Source organism: Lathyrus oleraceus, chromosome 5 (assembly GCF_024323335.1).
Source record: "Lathyrus oleraceus cultivar Zhongwan6 chromosome 5, CAAS_Psat_ZW6_1.0, whole genome shotgun sequence".
NCBI classification, from domain to species: domain Eukaryota; kingdom Viridiplantae; phylum Streptophyta; class Magnoliopsida; order Fabales; family Fabaceae; genus Lathyrus; species Lathyrus oleraceus.
Window position 1 is genome coordinate 622,944,507 of NC_066583.1, and position 18,242 is coordinate 622,962,748.

The 18,242-nt window shown below is 36.7% G+C and overlaps 1 protein-coding gene across 1 annotated transcript; it reads right to left on the reverse strand.

Moving 5' to 3' along the window:
- Positions 1–4,308: 4,308 nt before the first annotated feature.
- Positions 4,309–5,613, reverse strand: LOC127087217 (transcription factor MYB46). Its single transcript, XM_051028079.1, has 2 exons — positions 5,242–5,613; positions 4,309–5,159 (listed from the first exon to the last, which is right to left on the reverse strand). Exons 1-2 carry the CDS (start codon positions 5,523–5,525, stop codon positions 4,529–4,531), a joined length of 915 nt encoding a protein of 304 aa, XP_050884036.1. The 5' UTR covers positions 5,526–5,613; the 3' UTR covers positions 4,309–4,528.
- Positions 5,614–18,242: the final 12,629 nt, after the last annotated feature.

Sequence of the window (18,242 nt, forward strand, 5' to 3'; positions counted from 1 at the left end):
CTCTGGGGTTGGGTATAGTAGGATTGACGTCGACTCTAAGGTCGAGAACAAAGGTATGCATTAACTCGGAGGTTGGGTTTGCAGATGAACATCGACTCTTAGGTCGGGAACAAAGGTAGGCATCAACTGGAGGTTGAGTTTGCAAATATCAACCCTGAGGTTAGGATGATAAGTAAACGATACCGCAACTCGCAAGTTGGGAAAAAGGTAGCCACTTATCTCTGAGGCTAGGAGCAAAAGGTTCATCAACCCCAACATTGGAAAAAGATAGACGTTTAGCTCTGAGGCCGGAAAAAGATAGATCGTCAACCCTAAGGTTAAAAAAGGTAGATCCTAAGCTCTGAGGCTGAGGGTGGACAAGGATAGACGTTAACTCTGAGGTTGGGAAAAGATAGGCACTCAACACCGAGGCCGGAAAAGACAGACATTCAACTCTGAGGTTGGGGGTAACACAATACATTCACTCTGAATTGTAAAAAAGGTAGATACTTAACTCTAAGGCCAGAAAAGAATGGTAATCGTTAACTCTAAGGTTGGAAAAAGTGGGGTTTAAGCTCTGAGGCTAAAAAGAGATATACCGACTCCTAAATTGGAAAAATGTAGTTACTCAACTCTGAGGCTGGGAGCGAAAAATGGTAAATGCCAACTTCAAGGTTGGAAACAAGTAGATACTCGACTCTAAGGTAGGAGAATAACGGTAAACAATAATTCTGACAACAACTCTGAGGCTGGAAAAGGAACAACAACTCTGAGGTCGGGGTAAGAATGACAAGCGTCAACGCTGAGGTTGGAAAAAGGTAATGGACATCAACTCTGAGGTTGCAAGTAAGACGACAGACAACAACTTTGAGGCTGGCGAATAAGAAAAGCGACAACAACTCTGAGGCTAGAAAAGGAGCAACAACTCTGAGGTTAGAAAAGGAGCAACAACTCTGAGGTTGGAAAAGATGACAACACTGAGGCTGGAAAAAGGGCGATAACACTGAGGTTGGAAAAGAGCGACAACACTGAGGTTGGGGTAAGGAAAGGCAACATATAACTCTGAGGTTAGGGTAATACGAAAAGTGACGACAACTCTGAGGTTGAAAAGGGCGACAACACTGAGGTTGGAAAAGCGGTGACAACTCTGAGGTTGGGAAAGGACGACAACACAGAGGTTGGGATAAGGAAAGATGAACACACAACTCTGAGGTTGGTTGATAAGAAAAGTTACAATAACTCTAAGGATGGAGAAGGGGAGACAACTATGAGGTTGGAGTATGAACTAACATCAACTCTGAAGTTGGGTGAAAGAGAAAGACAACAACTCTGAGGTTGGGGATAAGAGATAATAGACAATATTTCTGAGGCTGGAAAGAAGGAAGTAGCAACAACTCTGAGGTTGGAGTGGGAATTGGCATTAACTCTGAGGTCGGGTATAGAATGGTGTCTCAACTCTGAGGTTGGAGTTTTGGACTTTGCGGGATGATATGTATGAAATGATATGAATTATGCATGATAGATTGATATAATGATATGAGGATCTACGGATGCCCCAATCTTGGGTACGGTGTGATGAATGCTGAGAAAATTTGCTTGGGTTGCAAGGCTTCTGATTTATAGAGGGTAGGTTGCGTCTCGCATGACTTCCCAACATTTTACTTATTGATGTTGTTGGAGGATGGATCTGACGTAGACCTTTAGATGCCCCAAGCTGGATCTGAGGGGCTTTCACAAGCAAGGAAAGAACCTTCATCTCTTTGCATCGTCTTGCCCCAGTCTGTTGGGTATCTGCACGGATTGCCCCGATCACTAGTTAGGAAGCAACTTCATCGTGGATTATCTCAATCGGATTTGCCCCAGTGTCTTGGAAGTACATTCCTCTGATTAACCATTTTAGGGAGATTGACTTCTTGTGCTCTTGGGGTGGCCTCCCCCAGTACAAGCCTTGAAGTAACTTTTCCTTTGGTTGACTGATCTTTGAGGGAATGCCTCTGACTTACTGCTCTTCAGAGAGATTGATCGAATCTCGACTTGACTACTTCAGATTGACTGAATCTTATAGAGATTTCTCGACGTGACTGCTACTGATCGACGGGATCTCGAAGCGGTTTGTCTTTCAGCTCGACAGAATCTTCAAACATTCTCACCGATGTAATCAAGAGAAGTGATTTGCCTCTACTCAACGAAGTTCTCATGCGTTCTACACTGTCGAGATCATCAAGTTCCTTAATTCATGTCCATTTTGGTAGATCCCTTGATGTCAGACGCTTACTCACGAGTAAGACAAGTTCATTTCAGAGATGATAATGCAATGTCATTTTTATGCAATTTTGAAATCCAAGCATGTTCACTGAAATTATGACATATAATGAATGCATCACTGATAACGAATGTCATATCAATATCAACACATCTGAGAAAATTGATGAGGAGTCAGTTTTAATACGATCCTTCTGACTATAGTATGCTTTCAAAATAAACCCTACTTCAATTAGGTCTTTTGAGGTTTGTAACGTCGCCTGGTTCACAGTTTTAGAAAGAAAGGATATAAGGATCAAAACTATCCTAACCCACCCGCTCTTCGTGATGTCCTCTAGCCCTACGTTCAGCTAGTTCGACACAAGCGCTCGTCTTCCCAAAGGGATTTGAAGTGATGGTTAATGAACCCACGAGGTTTTTGGTGTGGCAATTATCCTTCTTTTGTTTGGTTTGTAGCCACACGATTTTTTTCTCGCTGAGGGTTTTCTTTTGATTCCTCTTTTGTAGATTCGTTTTTTCATTTCCCTATTTTTGTTGGATTGGTTCAGATTTACAATCTACAGGGATGTCTTATTTTTTGTCTAAGTCACTCGTTTTTTAGTTTTCGACTTAGCGGGATTTCTCTCTTTTTGTTTTTGTTTTCTTGTTTTTTTTTGTTTCTTTTTGTTGAAACAAATCGTGTGACATGTATCCGTTTGAGGGTGAGGGACAACCATTTGGATTTTGGTGGTTCCGACCTCTTGTGAGGGATAAGATATGGTTGATCCTCAGATAGGACACTCCTCTTTTGAAATTTGAACGCTTGGTCAAACTGACTGACAACTACCCTGCCCCGGTTTAAGATTGAGGGTTTTAATGCATAGAAAGAAACTCATACTCCTTGGCTCGAAGGGGTTGACTAGGGATTATCTTTCGTATATCTCCGGTATTTGGGATTTGAAATAATGCCTTACATCATCAACAAAGTTTTATTCAAAAGCGTACGAGCAGTGAATTCGCGTTTTTAATTTCATCATCTTCCTCTTAAAACCAACATTTGAATATTGACAAGATAAAGTATGAGTGGACACGAATTGATTTATTCAAAACATGCATATTTATTTCAATGTCATTATTATTAAAAAAAACAAACGAGTTTATTACAAATGAATGTTACAAATAATCAAGAAAATCGCACATGAACATGATTGAACTAATGATTGCTGGAGTGATCAGCTTTATCCTCCCATAGCTTGGGGTGTTGGGTCTAGAGAAAGCCGACGAGACAGTCCCACGGATACAAATCCTTCAGAACTACCGCTTCTCTGACTACGACACTGTAGACGTACTTGCCTGCACGGGGTTGTTTCGAACAATTGGCTTGAACGATATAGCTTTTGAGTCAATCAAGTCTTGTACTTTATGCTTGAAGACATTGTAATTCTCGATCGAGTGCCCTGGCGTCCCAGAGTGGTACTCACAACCGACGTTCATGTCATACCCGGGAGGAAGAGGTGTTGGAGGAGCCTTAGCATCCCTTAGCTGAACCAAAGAATCCTTGAGCAAATGAGCTAGCAGAAGTCCATGCGGCATGGGAACTTGATCAAACCTTCTGGTAGTTCTGTTGTTGCGGAGCAAGAGGTTGCTAAGGAGCATGGGGTTGATAATATTGCATTGTTGGAGGACCAGTAGGAATAGCATATGATGGTTGCTGATACGGTTAGGTGACTGAACAAACGCATCAGTGCACCAAAAACACATGAATTCGAGTCACGTGTCGCCTCTAGTTATACCATGCTTATTCAATGAAATGAATGGATGAGGATGATATGCAAATGTTTAAAGTTAATGACCTATATGATCGATGTGAAGGGTAGGACAGATTTTGGGGTATGACAACGCACACGGGTAAGAACCAAAAGATCACACATCACTCTTTTTTTTCTTACAAACACTTAGCATAAACATCAGCTACAAAAATTAATTATAATAATAATTGGAAAGTGTACAATTGTTTCCAGCCACAACAAATTAAATTGTAAGACAAATTATCCGATCATATATATGTTTGACTTTTATTTCAGACCTAAGTACAAATTTATTGTTAATTTGTAAACTTCCTCATTTTGTATAGAACATAGAAAGTACAAATATATTACAATGGTTCTAAAAAAATCACCAAGTATACCAATTAATGTTCATATATAAACTCTAGAGGTTGAGTTTTTTGACTAAGAAATAATGGGATCTCAATTAAGAGAGATTTAGGAGGGAAAAAAAGGGAAAAGATCTCAACTCAATTATTGGATCAGAATGAATAATCAAAAGAAGTAAAAGAGGAAACATCTTTCATCAACTCCTCAAAATCCCACTCTCCAAAGTTCAATTGTTCTTGAAATAAATTCTCCACTACCCCACTTTTATTATCATTATTGCTGTCAATAATATTGCAGTTACTAAGAATATTGTTCATGTCATCAAAAGCATAATCAATACTGACATTCTCACTCTTGCACACATTCCCGTGTACTCCACCATTTTCAAAATAACAATCTTTAATATCAACTTGATGACTTTGTGAAAAGCATGGCAGTGTAAATGCAGTGTTTAAGTATCCACTATGCTGCAGCATAGGCAATGTGTCAATATTCGCAGTATTGAAAATTGTGTTCCGCGAAGGAGACGATGAAGCGAAGATAGGCACATTCATCGTGTAGTGGTTGAAATTTGCATGTTGATGATATTGTCCAGAAAACCCTAGTATATTGATCTCTTTGTTAGGCTCGGGCGAGGACGATTCATCACTTGCATTCGGTGAAGTTGAGGTTGTTGTCGTAGTAGAAGACATGCTCTTGAGCCTTTTCTTTATGGTTGAATTCCAAAAGTTTTTTATCTCATTGTCTGTTCTCCCGGGTAAACGTGCTGCTATTTGTGACCATCTTCAAAATAAAACATATACAAATGTTAGGTCAAATCATATGCATACGTAGAATGATGAAGTTGAAAAGACTATTAACAAACCTGTTTCCGAGAAGGGAATGCAAATGAATGATGAGTTCTTCTTCTTGATTTGAAAAAGCACCTCTTTTAAGATCAGGTCTCAAGTAATTAATCCATCTTAATCTACAACTTTTGCCGCACCTTTCCAATCCAGCATTTCTTGCTACATCACTCCAACAACCTTGTCCATTATTCCTTACCATGTAGTTCATAAGCTTCTCATCTTCTTCCGGTGACCACAAACCTTTCCTAAGCTTCTTCTTAATGATATCGGTCTTTTTCGTAAAAGTCTCTGGCTTTCTCATCGTACTAGTTTTTGTTCTTATTGTTCTTCCCAAATTGGTTAATCTGATAGGTATATGATCACAAAGACATGGTTTTATATAGACCTAGCAAGAAAGAAGCTTCATCTTAAGGAAATAAATTAATGATGACTATGATGATGATTGTGATGGTTATGGTGTTTGCTTACAATATAGGAAAGAGTGAGAAAAAAGGGTTGGTAGTAAGAAACGGTTTGGAGAGAGACATAACATAACATAATAATAATATAATTGAAAAAAAATTGGTTGTCTTCTTGTCTTTGACTCCATGGTTTTTTTTAAATCTTTTTTCTTTTCTAATTTTACTTCACTAACAAGGTAATCATTATAACATACATGAATGTGTTATAGGTCATATTATTAATGTGTGACATTAAAATATATATTTTATATTTATTTATCAAACGTATATAACAGTTTGTTTTAGAATCAAGCTAAGTTTTTTTGCTTCCATTTCACATAATCTTTCCTCACACACGTGTAGTTGAAGATATAGATAGAACATAAATGGAAGATTAATGAATAAAAGTGAGGATGGTACACACTTTAATGAACATTGCCTGTTTCTTAATTTTAATATTTTGAACATAAGATCCACATGCTTAAGTTTTCATCACCAAAAAAAAAGGAAAAAGTAAAATAGACTCAATATGTTCATTTTTATCAATAGTATTATATTGTGCCACAAAAGAAGATTGTTGGAGCTTTCCAGTACATAGTACCACAAACAATTTTTTATTAGCTTAAATTTTATATATATATATATATATATATATATATATATATATATATATATATATATATATATATTAATTCAAGAAATCACAGCCATTAGATGATCTGAGAAAAGTGATTATCTTGGTTGATTAATTATTAAGCAAATTCAAGTGCATAATATTGAAATGCTACTATTACAAGCTAGTAAATGAAGTTATATATTTTTATCATTGATACTTAAGTTATGATGTAATGCTAATTTTCTTCTAGTACGGTTGTGGATTGACTAACTAGTTAAGAAAAAGGAACTAGTTTTATAAAAATGAAATATAATGTGAATGTGATTCACACATACACGTACATCACATGTAATTTAGCTTATATAGACTTTAGAGTGGCTTTTGTAAATAGTAATCAAAATATCTACATGAATTGTGGTTGAAGTAAGAGACTGAAGAACTTTTAATTTTTATGTTTTATTTTTGTCAAGAATAGGAAACTTTGTATGTTTTTCTCGTGCAAATAGTTTTTCAAGATAAATTAATTAAAGGTGAATCATGTGAGGAAAAGAAAGAAAGAAATGGCGCAACAGATCATTGACTTGTGTAGCCATCTTTTTAATGCAATGGAAAAAATATTGACAAAAAACAGTATTCTTTTGGAGTTTACAAGCTACAATTGAAAGAAACATGAATGAATTGACCAAAATATAAATTTGTTTTTCTAGTCTATTTTATCTCAAATCCTAGAGTTAACCACTTTGTGTGATAATCTAGAGGTAATCCGGGGGATAGTAAGGAGCTTTTGGCTTTTAATTTTAAAACATAACTTTATAATTAAAATAAGTTTGACTAAAATAAATTGAGTTATTATTTTAAGAAGTGTTTTTTTTAATTTGTAACTGAAATATTTTGGAGCTTAACTACTCCAGGCGGATCTGGGCATCAAACATAATAAAGAATATAGACATGCATTCAAGAAATAAACACATCGGCGTGTCACATCATTTTCTACGTGATCATGTCCTTTAAGAAAATGTTGAAGTCACTTTTATGGATATACATAATCAACTTGCTAATATCTTCACTAAATCATTGAAAAAATATTCATTTTACAAAACTAGGAGGGAACTAGGGATATCGGATGAAAATGGCATATAATCACTCATAAAACTTTATGGATCATTATTAAAGGTACATGTATCTCTTCAATTATTCAAAATTCGGTAACTTCTGATCAGAAGGTCAGACCCTCTGAAGAAATCCCTTCACCCTCTCTTCCTTAGGCACTGAAGCCACAAAAGAAGATTAGTAAGAAGAGGAAGAAGTCTAAGAGAAGTGATTCATTTCAATTCTGAAGAAGAAGAAGAGTTGGATTTGGATTGGGGAAAAATTTTCCATGCTTGGAAATCTAAGGATGATTAGGATTAATGTTATGCACATCTTTTTGTAATCATTCTTTTAATTTAATGAAGTTATTTTCCCCTTTTTAATTTATGCATATCATTATGTTAATCATGATTATTTTCTTTTATGTAAACTGATTAAGAAGTTCAAAATGCAGAAAGAAGATACAACGCTTTTAACTTGATATTTCATTTTCATTAGATTCATTTGATGCATCCAATTAACGATATAACTTGCTTTGGTTATACAATTAGAGGCTAATAGAGAATACATAAAATTAAACTAAGAATCAGAACATACAAGTCTTGAGCAAAATAAAATTTCAAAGGAATTCTTTTGACATAATGTTTTACAATATACATTTATTGATTGGAGATGTTTTACAAGTCTACAAACCAAAATCAAGAATAATATCATAAATATTACATCTAAATATTTCAAAAAAGAAAACTAAAAAAGGAAAGTAGAAGAAGAAGGCCAGTTTAAATAGAAAACAGACCACCAAAATTGAAGAGATAAAAATCAAAGGATAAAAAAGAAGTAAAAGAAAATATTTTGAAAAGACAATTCTAAGAAAATCTTTTGGAAAACCAACAAGTAAGATAAACAAGTACAAAGAAAAAGTAACAAATTACAGGAGAGAGAGAGGCTACAGAAAATCCAAAGAGTAAAGCATTACTACTCTACAGATTCTGACCAAATAGTTTCACAGCTAATATAACAATTTTCAGACATGTGGGTTTTTAGAAGAAAAAAAATATATTTAAAAAATTACAAGTAATCCTTATTCTTTTTCTAAGTCTCAGAGTTTGATGTTTTTCAGAAGCCATGTGTCATCAGACACTTTTCAAGACTTTGATGAAGCTACTTCTTATCAGCATTAGTCTTTGATACTCCATATTTAGAATCAAATTTTTTGATAAGATCATAAAGTCTTTCTTATAGAAGAATTAACTCTTTGAAAGACAAAGGGTGAAACAAGCAAAAACAACTCATTAATGAATTGATTTGTACAATAGCACTTTCTGATCAAAACTTTTGAGCCTACAATATTTGGTTTTAAATAAAGAATAAGAATAGGGATATAAAAGAAGGTCATAGTTAAAATAATTTCTACTTGTTCTAAAAATTCCTAAGTAGACATATTATCTAAGATAGTTATGCATAAAAAAATAGATACATAGATTAAAGTAAATAATATCTCATCCATAAAAGCTGCCTATGTAAAGATAAGAAATTTAGACATACCTTAATGTAGCTTCTCAATAACGTTTAGTTCCAACAATGTTCTTACTAATGAGAATCAATCTTAAGACACTCTTTTTGTTGAACTTGGTCATTGTTCATCATAGTATTGGAGTTCAGTAGTACTAGAAACCACAGTACTCTAGGTTAGTTACCCTAGGCTTTTTCTTATTATGTTCCTTTGTCTTATTGTAATGTCTAGACTCATTCAAGACTTTCTTTTTATAGACATTTTATCTTGGATAAGCTTTGACATTAGTTTCTGAACTTTTCAGAAACATAGATCCAGAATTCTTTAGATACAAGTTTTCTCACAACCTTTGACTTGAAGGTGAGAGGTTCTAAATTTCTTTGACCTTTTGACCTTTGGATCACAGTGTGTGGTTTCTTCAAAATTGCTAACTTTGAGATCTTAGATTCTGACTCAGATTATACAGGACATAAAACTGATAGAAAAAGCACAAGTGGTACTTGCCACATCCTAGAAAATGCATTAGTTTCTTGGTCTTGTAAGAAACAAGCATGTGTTGTTCTTAGCATTGCAGAAGTAGAGTACATAGTAGCAGGTAGTTGTTGTGCACAAATTCTATGGCTTAAGCAACATCTTTATGACTACGAAATTGATCTCGGATGCACTACATTACGATGTGACAACACAAGTGCATTAAAAATAACAAAGAATATAGTCATGCATTCAAGAAACAAACACTTCGACATACGACATCATTTTCTACGTGATCATGTTCTTCAAGGAAATGTTTGTATGCATTTCCCATGAACACCTCCATGAACGATCAATTTTCCCATCTTTACTCTTAAATGAAAGTTCCTACCTATCATGCACAATCTTCTTAGCATAAGCCTATTTTGTGACAAAGGCCTCAAAATCAAGTTCACCAAGAATGAATGCTTGATGAAGATGAAGCCGCTCATGAGGTAAAACTTAAAGGTAAAAGATTTAATAATATTTTCATGATTTCTTTAGATGATTTATCTTTGAAAGTAAAATATCTTATGGTAAGAAACAATGACTCATGGATTTGGCATAAAAAAGTAGTCGTATTCATATGGAACATTTGAACAAACTAGTCAAACATGATCTTGTCATTGGTTTACCAAAGATGAGATTTTTCAAAGAAAAATTATGTGATCCATGCCAAAAAGGGAAGAAAACGAAATAAATTTTTAAGCCAAATAATGTGGTATCAACTATAAGGCCACTTAAATTGTTGCACATGGACTTGTTTGGTCCATCAAGAACAAGGACCTTTGGAGGTAATGTATATGCCTTATTTATTGTTGATGATTTTTCTAGATTTTCTTGGACATTGTTTTTAGTGAAGATAAGTGACGCTTTCAAGGCATTCAAGAAGTATGCAAAGCAAGTGCAAAATGAAAAATCACTAAAGATTGCATCAATTAGAAGTGACCATGGTGGAGAGGTCCAAAATGCATCATTTTAAGAGTTTTATGAATAACATGGCATCTTTCATAATTTTTCAGCACCAAGGACTCCTCAACAAAATGGAGTGGTTGAAATAATGAATCGACCTCCAGTTAAACTTGTAAGAACCATGCTCAGTGACTCAAATCTACCAAAGTATTTTTTGGCAGATGCGGTAAGCACAAAATTTTATGTAAGTAATCGGGTAATCATAAGTCCAATCATGAAAAGACTCTATATGAACTCTTCAAAGAAATAAAGCCAAACATTACTCATTTTCATATATTTGGTGTAAGTTCTTTTTCCTCAACAATGATAAAGATAATCTTGGTAAGTTTGACGAGAAATCCGACGAATGTATTTTTCTTGCTTACTTTCTCTCTCTCTAGTAAGGCTTATATATTTTATAATAAAAGAACTTTAATTATTGAAGAATTAATGCATGTTTATTTTGATAAATCTAACCCTTCTAAAATGGATATAGTTGTTTGTGATGATGATGATATTTTAGAAGTACCTATGTGTAAGACCCCAATTTTGACCCTAAGATCCCTCATGGCATCATAACATTGCATTTGCATTGCCTCAAGGGTCTTTAGCATCTTGGTTCCCTTTGCCTTTGGGTGGGACTCCTTGTGATTGGTTTGAGATCACCAAGCATGCTTGAATTATACATCATTGTTTCTCTTACTTTTGTTTACTAACCAAAAGCACAAAAATGTGTCACTAACATCTTTTGTTTGAAGCTTGAGTATCATCCAAGACACTTTGTGGGTTCTATTTAGATGATCAGTCAACACAAAAAGGGAATGGCTTGAGATACTTCCAACAGGTTCAAATGGGGTCTATTCGTCAGTCAAAACGTTAATCTTGAAGGAGCAAAAGTTTGTTCATGAGCTGTAATGCTCGCTAGGTGAAGCCCACGTGTTAAAAAAAACAAAAATAAATAAATAAATAAATAAATAAATAAATAAAATATAACAAAAAATTTTTGGACTTGGGCCTCTCTCATTTGAGCCCACAGGTCCACAAAAATCAGGTTATAAATTCAGAGTTTCAGTGAAACAAAAGGAAAGGTTATTCCTATTACCCTGGCTGAGGAAAAAGATAGTGAGAGAAGGGCCAACAGAGTTCAGAGCAACCTCCAGAGACTGAAGGGAACTTATCTGCAAAGAACCAATTCCCTCTCATATAAACCCTCAGATTGCTTTGCAAACCCAACCGGGCAATTCAATTTCATTCGATCTCTCCAGTCAGGTTTGCCGTATTCCATTACTTTATGCTTTTAATTTGAATGCTCTGAATGTATGAGGTATTATGGGTGAATTTGATACCCTTTTGATGCATGTGTTTGACAAGAGGTTTAGGCCTCCTACCCTTGGTTGCTTTTTGTGAGCTTTTTGTGAATTTTAATGGCATGATTCATGTGGTTACATTTTGATTTGGGGGCAACTCTTGATTACCCTATCTTGTTTCTCTAACCTGTTTGTTGAGTTTTGTTTTGTGAGGGCTCATATGACTCTTGCAGAGATGGCTTACCTGGTGTTCCACTTTACTTGTGGGATACCACCTGGAGGTTTATTCCTATTACTTGTACTGACTCACTTTCTTTGATGGTGTTTAGCTTGGAAGAGTCTTTGGGTTTCTTATTTATCTAATTGCTGTTACTTCGGATCTTTATCCGTACGGTAGATCTCTCGATCCATTTACTTTTCCCGCATGTTACCGATTTCTTAGGTTTCGTATAGCCTCTCGTGGCATGTCATTTAAGGTAGCGCGGTTCCTTCATATAGGACTGCCTTTTTGCATGAGCGTCCCTAAACACCCCAAACTCATTGATTTTTCTTCTCCTAAGAACACGTTTACTCCTTCTACTACAGGCGAGTAAGTCTCCAAAGGTCGAGCATCTGGTAGATTGCGTAGTAATGTTGTTCACCCAAACCTTTAACCCATAGGTGGTCGAACTACGTTTTGCTCTAATTTTCATCCCAGATGAGATACATAGGCATAAGACGCGATGTCTTAGCGAGCACACTCCTCTTTAACCCATAGGTAGCCGAGCTACGAAGACTCTGATTCTCAGATTCAGATGAGATACGTATGCAGTGGATGCGACGTCCGTGCGAGTCATTTTCTTTTGACCCTTCTTTTAGTAAGTAGTACATTAGATAAACATACACGCTTTTCTCATCCCTTCAATCATGTTTGCACAAATAAATTTTCAAAAAAAAAACAACCTTTGCAACAAATGTGAAAAGGGCTCCCTAGGAGTACCTATGATGCTTTGGGTGCCTAACACCTTCCCATTGCATAACCAACCCCCTTACCCAGATCTCTGACATTTTTACTAGTTTTTGATTCGATAAAACTTTTAGGTTTTTGTTCGCTTTCTAACCATTCCTTTGGATAAATAGAAGTGTGGTGGCGACTCGACTTGTATGATTTACCTTGGATTTAGTCAATATCTCTAATGGTAACTAATACCCCGCTACAGAAAAGTGGCAACTCTGCTGGGGAGATCACGTGCCTAGTGGGTTTTGCCTACTTTTCATATTTGTTGTATTGTATTGTATATTTTTTTTTGTGACACATTTTTGTGCAATTTGGGATTACTGTATTGTATGTAATGATTGAATTGTTTGAATATTAATTCCTTGTATGCTTGGTGATCTTTGTGAGATGAGTTCTATACCCGAACTCGAGTGCACTTAGGATACGAGAATGGCATAGTCTTGTCGACTTGTGTGGAGTTATTCCTTAGCAAGTTGACTTGCAAGCCCATTCACTTGGTGGAGGTTATGTTGGGATCAATAATGTCACACAAGTAAGTTGTGGTTAGACATTACTCTTTCCAATATAGACCTTAGAAGCCAAGGACCTTAGTTTACCAAGCCCATCTTGGCCTATTCTTAGGATGTAGTGCGAAAGTCGTTCAATTGTAAGATTTGATACGATTGTTACGCGATACTACACTCATAAGAGTCTCTCTTGAGAATATTTTCGGAATACGAGTAGTCGTTTCTCCAATAATATCCGAAAGATGGGATGATGACTATGGGAACCTCTTGTAGAACATGTTTGGCAGGTGTTAGGGACCAATTAGTACTACTTTTTATATCATTTTATTGGTCCCTTTTACCAAGTTTTGATGTAATTACACACTTTTATTCTCACTATTTTGTATAAATGCAATTAGGTTTAATTTATTTTGTTTTGAATAGTTATTTCACCTTTTTGTTAGTTGTGTAGAATTTTGGGATAAGAAAGGCCTTGGATTGCAACACCACATCTTGGAGGAAGCTTGCCAAACAAGGAAGCTGGAGAAGCAACAGTTCGCGTCGCAAACTGCCTTCGCGCCACGAAGGCTGCGAATCCAGCAAGCTGACTGAGGGTCAAAAGTGCTGTTTTGCAGGAAAAGTTTATTGCCATTTTGATGTCTGCCTGGGAATTGCTTTTCTACTTTAGATGACAAATACCAATTAGGGAAATGTCAACCTTTTTTGTTAGAAACAAATACATTATGCTAGGGCATTGAAAAGATATACTATTATCATTCACACATTGATATTGAGAGCTTTTTGTAAGAGAGAAAAACAGAGTTTTTCTTCTTTAACTTTCTGCTTTGAACAATGATGATGAGGAGCTAAACTCCCCTTTGTCAATATTGGAGGTAGTAGCTATTCTCATATGTTTATGTATTCCATTTGATTTATATATATGATAAAGATTGTTGATGTATTGAATACTGTTTTTGCCCTAAGTTGAAAACCAGATTTGAGTAGTTGTCGAGAGAGATTATTTGAGTCTTGACATAAAATAGATTTTCAAGTAGTGAATAAGTTGTAGAGATAGATTTATTCATTGCTCTTCTTTGGTATTAAACATTAAAGATTGCTATATTGATAGTTAGGTGGATAGATCGTCTAAGGATCAATATAGTGATTATCACAATATCATTTAGACATAAATGACTTTGAGAGGATACTTGAACATCATCAATAATCTTAAATCTATATAGTTATCATAAGGAAGCATAAACATTTGAAATAGTGAACTCCAATCTTGCCAAGCTTTTATATTAGATTAAAACCATTTTACTGTTTTTATTAACATTTACTCACAAGATAAATTTCCATCCAAAACAACTTTGTTACTCTCTAAACTTACAACATTTGGATTATAGAACGGCGGTAATATCAACCAATCTCTGTGGATACGATATAAAAATATTTGCCGAAGATATACTTTTCAACAAATTGGCGCCGTTGCCGGGGATTTGTGTCGATATTACAAGCATTGCAATAATTCTTTGTTTTAAGTTGTGTTACATTTATTATTATCTCTCTTTTGTTTCACTTGGTTTGTTAGTTTTGTAGATTCTAGTGCATGCGGGGAAGAGCAACCGAGGAGCAACTTCAATTCGATCCTGAAATTGAAAGAACACTTCGGAAGCTCAATAGCAAAACACGAAGAAGAAGGAAACTAGCCGAAGAGAGGAACCGGAGAGAAGAAGCATCTACTTCCGCACTTATTCCAATCGAAGAAGTGGTTGTAGAGGCTTGTGACGGAAACATGGCGGATGACAATCGTACCGAAATGTCCGCTAATAGTCCACGAAGAAATGCTCAATTTGCCCGTGGAGGAAGAAATACGGAGATGAATACCGGAATCCTCCAACTTCTCTATGCAAATCCATTCACCGGAATGGATCATGAAGACCCGTATACCCATCTCATCAAATTTTATGAGATTGCGGGTTCTACGGGAATAGATGAAACGGGTGAAGAGGCACTATTCAAGAGGATGTTCCCACACTCCTTAGTGGGAAAGGCAAAAGAGTGGTACCTTGATCAAGCACCGAGAGTGATGACGGATTGGAATTTGTTAGAAGAAAAGTTCTTAGAAAGATACTTCCCTCAATCCCAATTCATGGAAGCCAAAACGGCTATTGCGGTATTCACTCAAGGAGGCAACGAGTCTCTAAATGAAGCTTGGGAAAGATTCAAATCAATGTTGAGAAAATGCAAGGGACATGGTTTTGATGAGCTCACTCAAATCCATATTTTTTTAAATGGGCTCCAATCAACTCACAAGACACTTCTGGACGCCACCGCGGGTGGCTCGCTTATGTCAAAAACTGCGGAAGAAGCTAAAGTCATTATTGAACGGATGGCCCTCAATGATCATCAAGGTCAACATGATCGTAGCCCTTCACAATGTAAGCCGGGAGTTCTTGAGTTAAATACCAATGATGCCATCCTTGCTCAAAACAAGCTACTCTCTCAACAAGTGGAGCTTCTCACTCAACAAATGGCCAAGCTTCCACAACAAATAAAAGAGATTCAAGGGTTTCAAGTTCAGCATCAAGTAGCATGTTGCGAATTATGTCAAGGGGATCACCCTACTGGTTTTTGTTCTCCACCCCAAGAAGAAGTGAGTTATGTGAACAATCAAAATCAGGGCTATCAAAGACAACAGCCTAACAATCAAGGCTACCAACCAAGAAGCAATCAAGGCTATCAACCGTCAAGGTTCAACAATCAAAATTTTCAGCAGCAAAGTCCTTACCAACATCCAAACTCTCAAGGACAGCAGTCGCAAGGAGGAAATTCCAAGCTAGAGGACACTCTTCAACAATTCATGCAAGCTTCCATGGCAAATCAGAAGAGTAACGAAGCAGCAATTAAAAATCTGGAAACTCAAGTAGGCCAACTTGCAAAGCAACTGTCGGAACAAAACGCAAGATCTTCTTTCTCTGCTAACACTCAACCCAACCCAAGGGAGCATTGTAAAGCAATTTTTACTAGAAGCGGTAGAGAGTTGACAAGTAAAAAAAGTGAGGAAATTACAGTTGAGAATGATATGGATGCTGTGCTGGAAAATGAGGATGTGGCTTGTGGGAAGGAGAAAGTGGCAGAGACTGTTCAGTTCGCGCCGCGAAGACAGCAGAACCAACAATTGATGGAGGAACAGCAGTGTGAAGCGGAAATGAATAAGGAAATCGAACCAAGGAAGAAGAAAAAAGGAGACAAAGGAGTGAATGTCATTCCAGTTCAACATCTACCATATCCGCACGCACCGTCAAAGAAGAATAATGCTAGACACTATGCACGTTTCATGGACATCTTCAAACAACTCCAAATCAACATTCCATTTGTTGATGCATTAGAACAAATGCCACGGTATGCTAAGTTCATGAAGGACATTCTTACAAAGAAAAGGAGACACGTGGAAGAAGAAACCATATTGCTCGATGCACGGTGTAGTGCCATCATCCAAAAGACTCTCCCAAGGAAGGAGTCCGATCCGGGCCGAGTTGTTCTACCGGTAACCATTGGAAGCACATACGTTGGAAATGGTTTGATTGACTTGGGTTCTAGTATAAATTTAATCCCCCTCTCCATTGTAAAAAGATTGGGGAATGTTGAGATTAAATCGACGAGAATGACTCTACAACTAGCCGACAAGTCTACCACCTCACCATACGGAATTGCTAAAGACATGTTAGTGAAAGTGGACAAATTCTTGTTTCCGGTGGACTTCGTAATAGTAGAGATGGATGAGGACCGTGATGTGCCCCTAATTCTTGGAAGACCTTTTATGAAAACAGCCCGGATGATGATTGACGTAGATGATGGACTAATGAAGGTGAGAGTGCAAGACGAAGAGGTGACCTTTAATCTTTTTGAAGCTATGAAGCATCCAAATGACAAGCATGATTCTTTTCGAAATGATGCAATTGAAGAGAAATACCATGATGGAAAAGTCCGTCACAAGGAGTTTCATGTCGGACAAATGGTATTGCTTTTCAAATCAAGGTTGAAGTTATTCCCTGGTAAGTTGAAGTCAAAATGGTCAGGACCATTTGTTGTCAAGGAAGTACAGAATTATGGAGCCATTGTGATAGAGGATCCAAAGTCACAAGAGAGCTGGACTGTCAATGGTCAAAGACTGAAAGTCTATCATAGCGGTGACATAAACCGTGATGTGTGTGTTATTTCCTTATCTGGACCAGGCTAATTGAGGTACCGTCGAGCTCTTAACGACGTTAAACAAAGCGCTTGTTGGGAGGCAACCCAACGTTGTTAGTTTGCATTTTATTTTTCTCTGTTTTGTGATTTTTAGCTCTGTTAAAATTTTAGAATTCTTAAGTTCTGTTTTCTACAGTTCGCGCCGCGACGCCCTGTTCGCGCCGCGAACTGAGTGAAAATTTTTGAGTGGGTTCTGTTTTTTTGAAGTTCGCGCCGCGACCTCCTGTTCGCGCCGCGAACTGAATGAAAAATTTTGAGTGAGTTCTGTTTTGTGCAGTTCGCGCCGCGACCCCCTGTTCGCGCCGCGGACACTGCGTGACAGAGTCACTTAAATTCTGTTTAGGTCATTTCTTTTCTCATTTCAAACATTTCTCATTTCAAACCAACTTTTCCGCGCTTTCACCCCACTCTCAAAATCCCACCAAATCTTAAAATTCTTCAGTTCCTATTTGTCAATCTTCAATTGCTAGCAAGATTAAGTGATTCAAAAGGTATGTACTCTTCAATTTCTCTTTTCCAATCCCTTTTGGGTTTTTCATTAGGGTTGGTTAGAAATCAAATTTTTCTGTTGATTACCGCTTGAAATCGCTTTGCATGTTTGATTTAGAATAGGATTAGGGTAGAGTTGAGAACTTTGATTGATTGGGAGTAGATTACTCCCCATTTGTGGAACCCTAGGAAGCTCTGGGAGATTTCCTGGATTCGCAGAGTTCGCGCCGCGAACTGTGAATTCCAGCACCACGTTTTTGTGTTGATTTTGCTAATCCTGTTCATGTTTGTTCTGTGGTTGTTCTGGTATTGATTGCATATGTCCAAGAGAACTAAAACCACGGCACCTCCTCAAGCCCGTTCATTC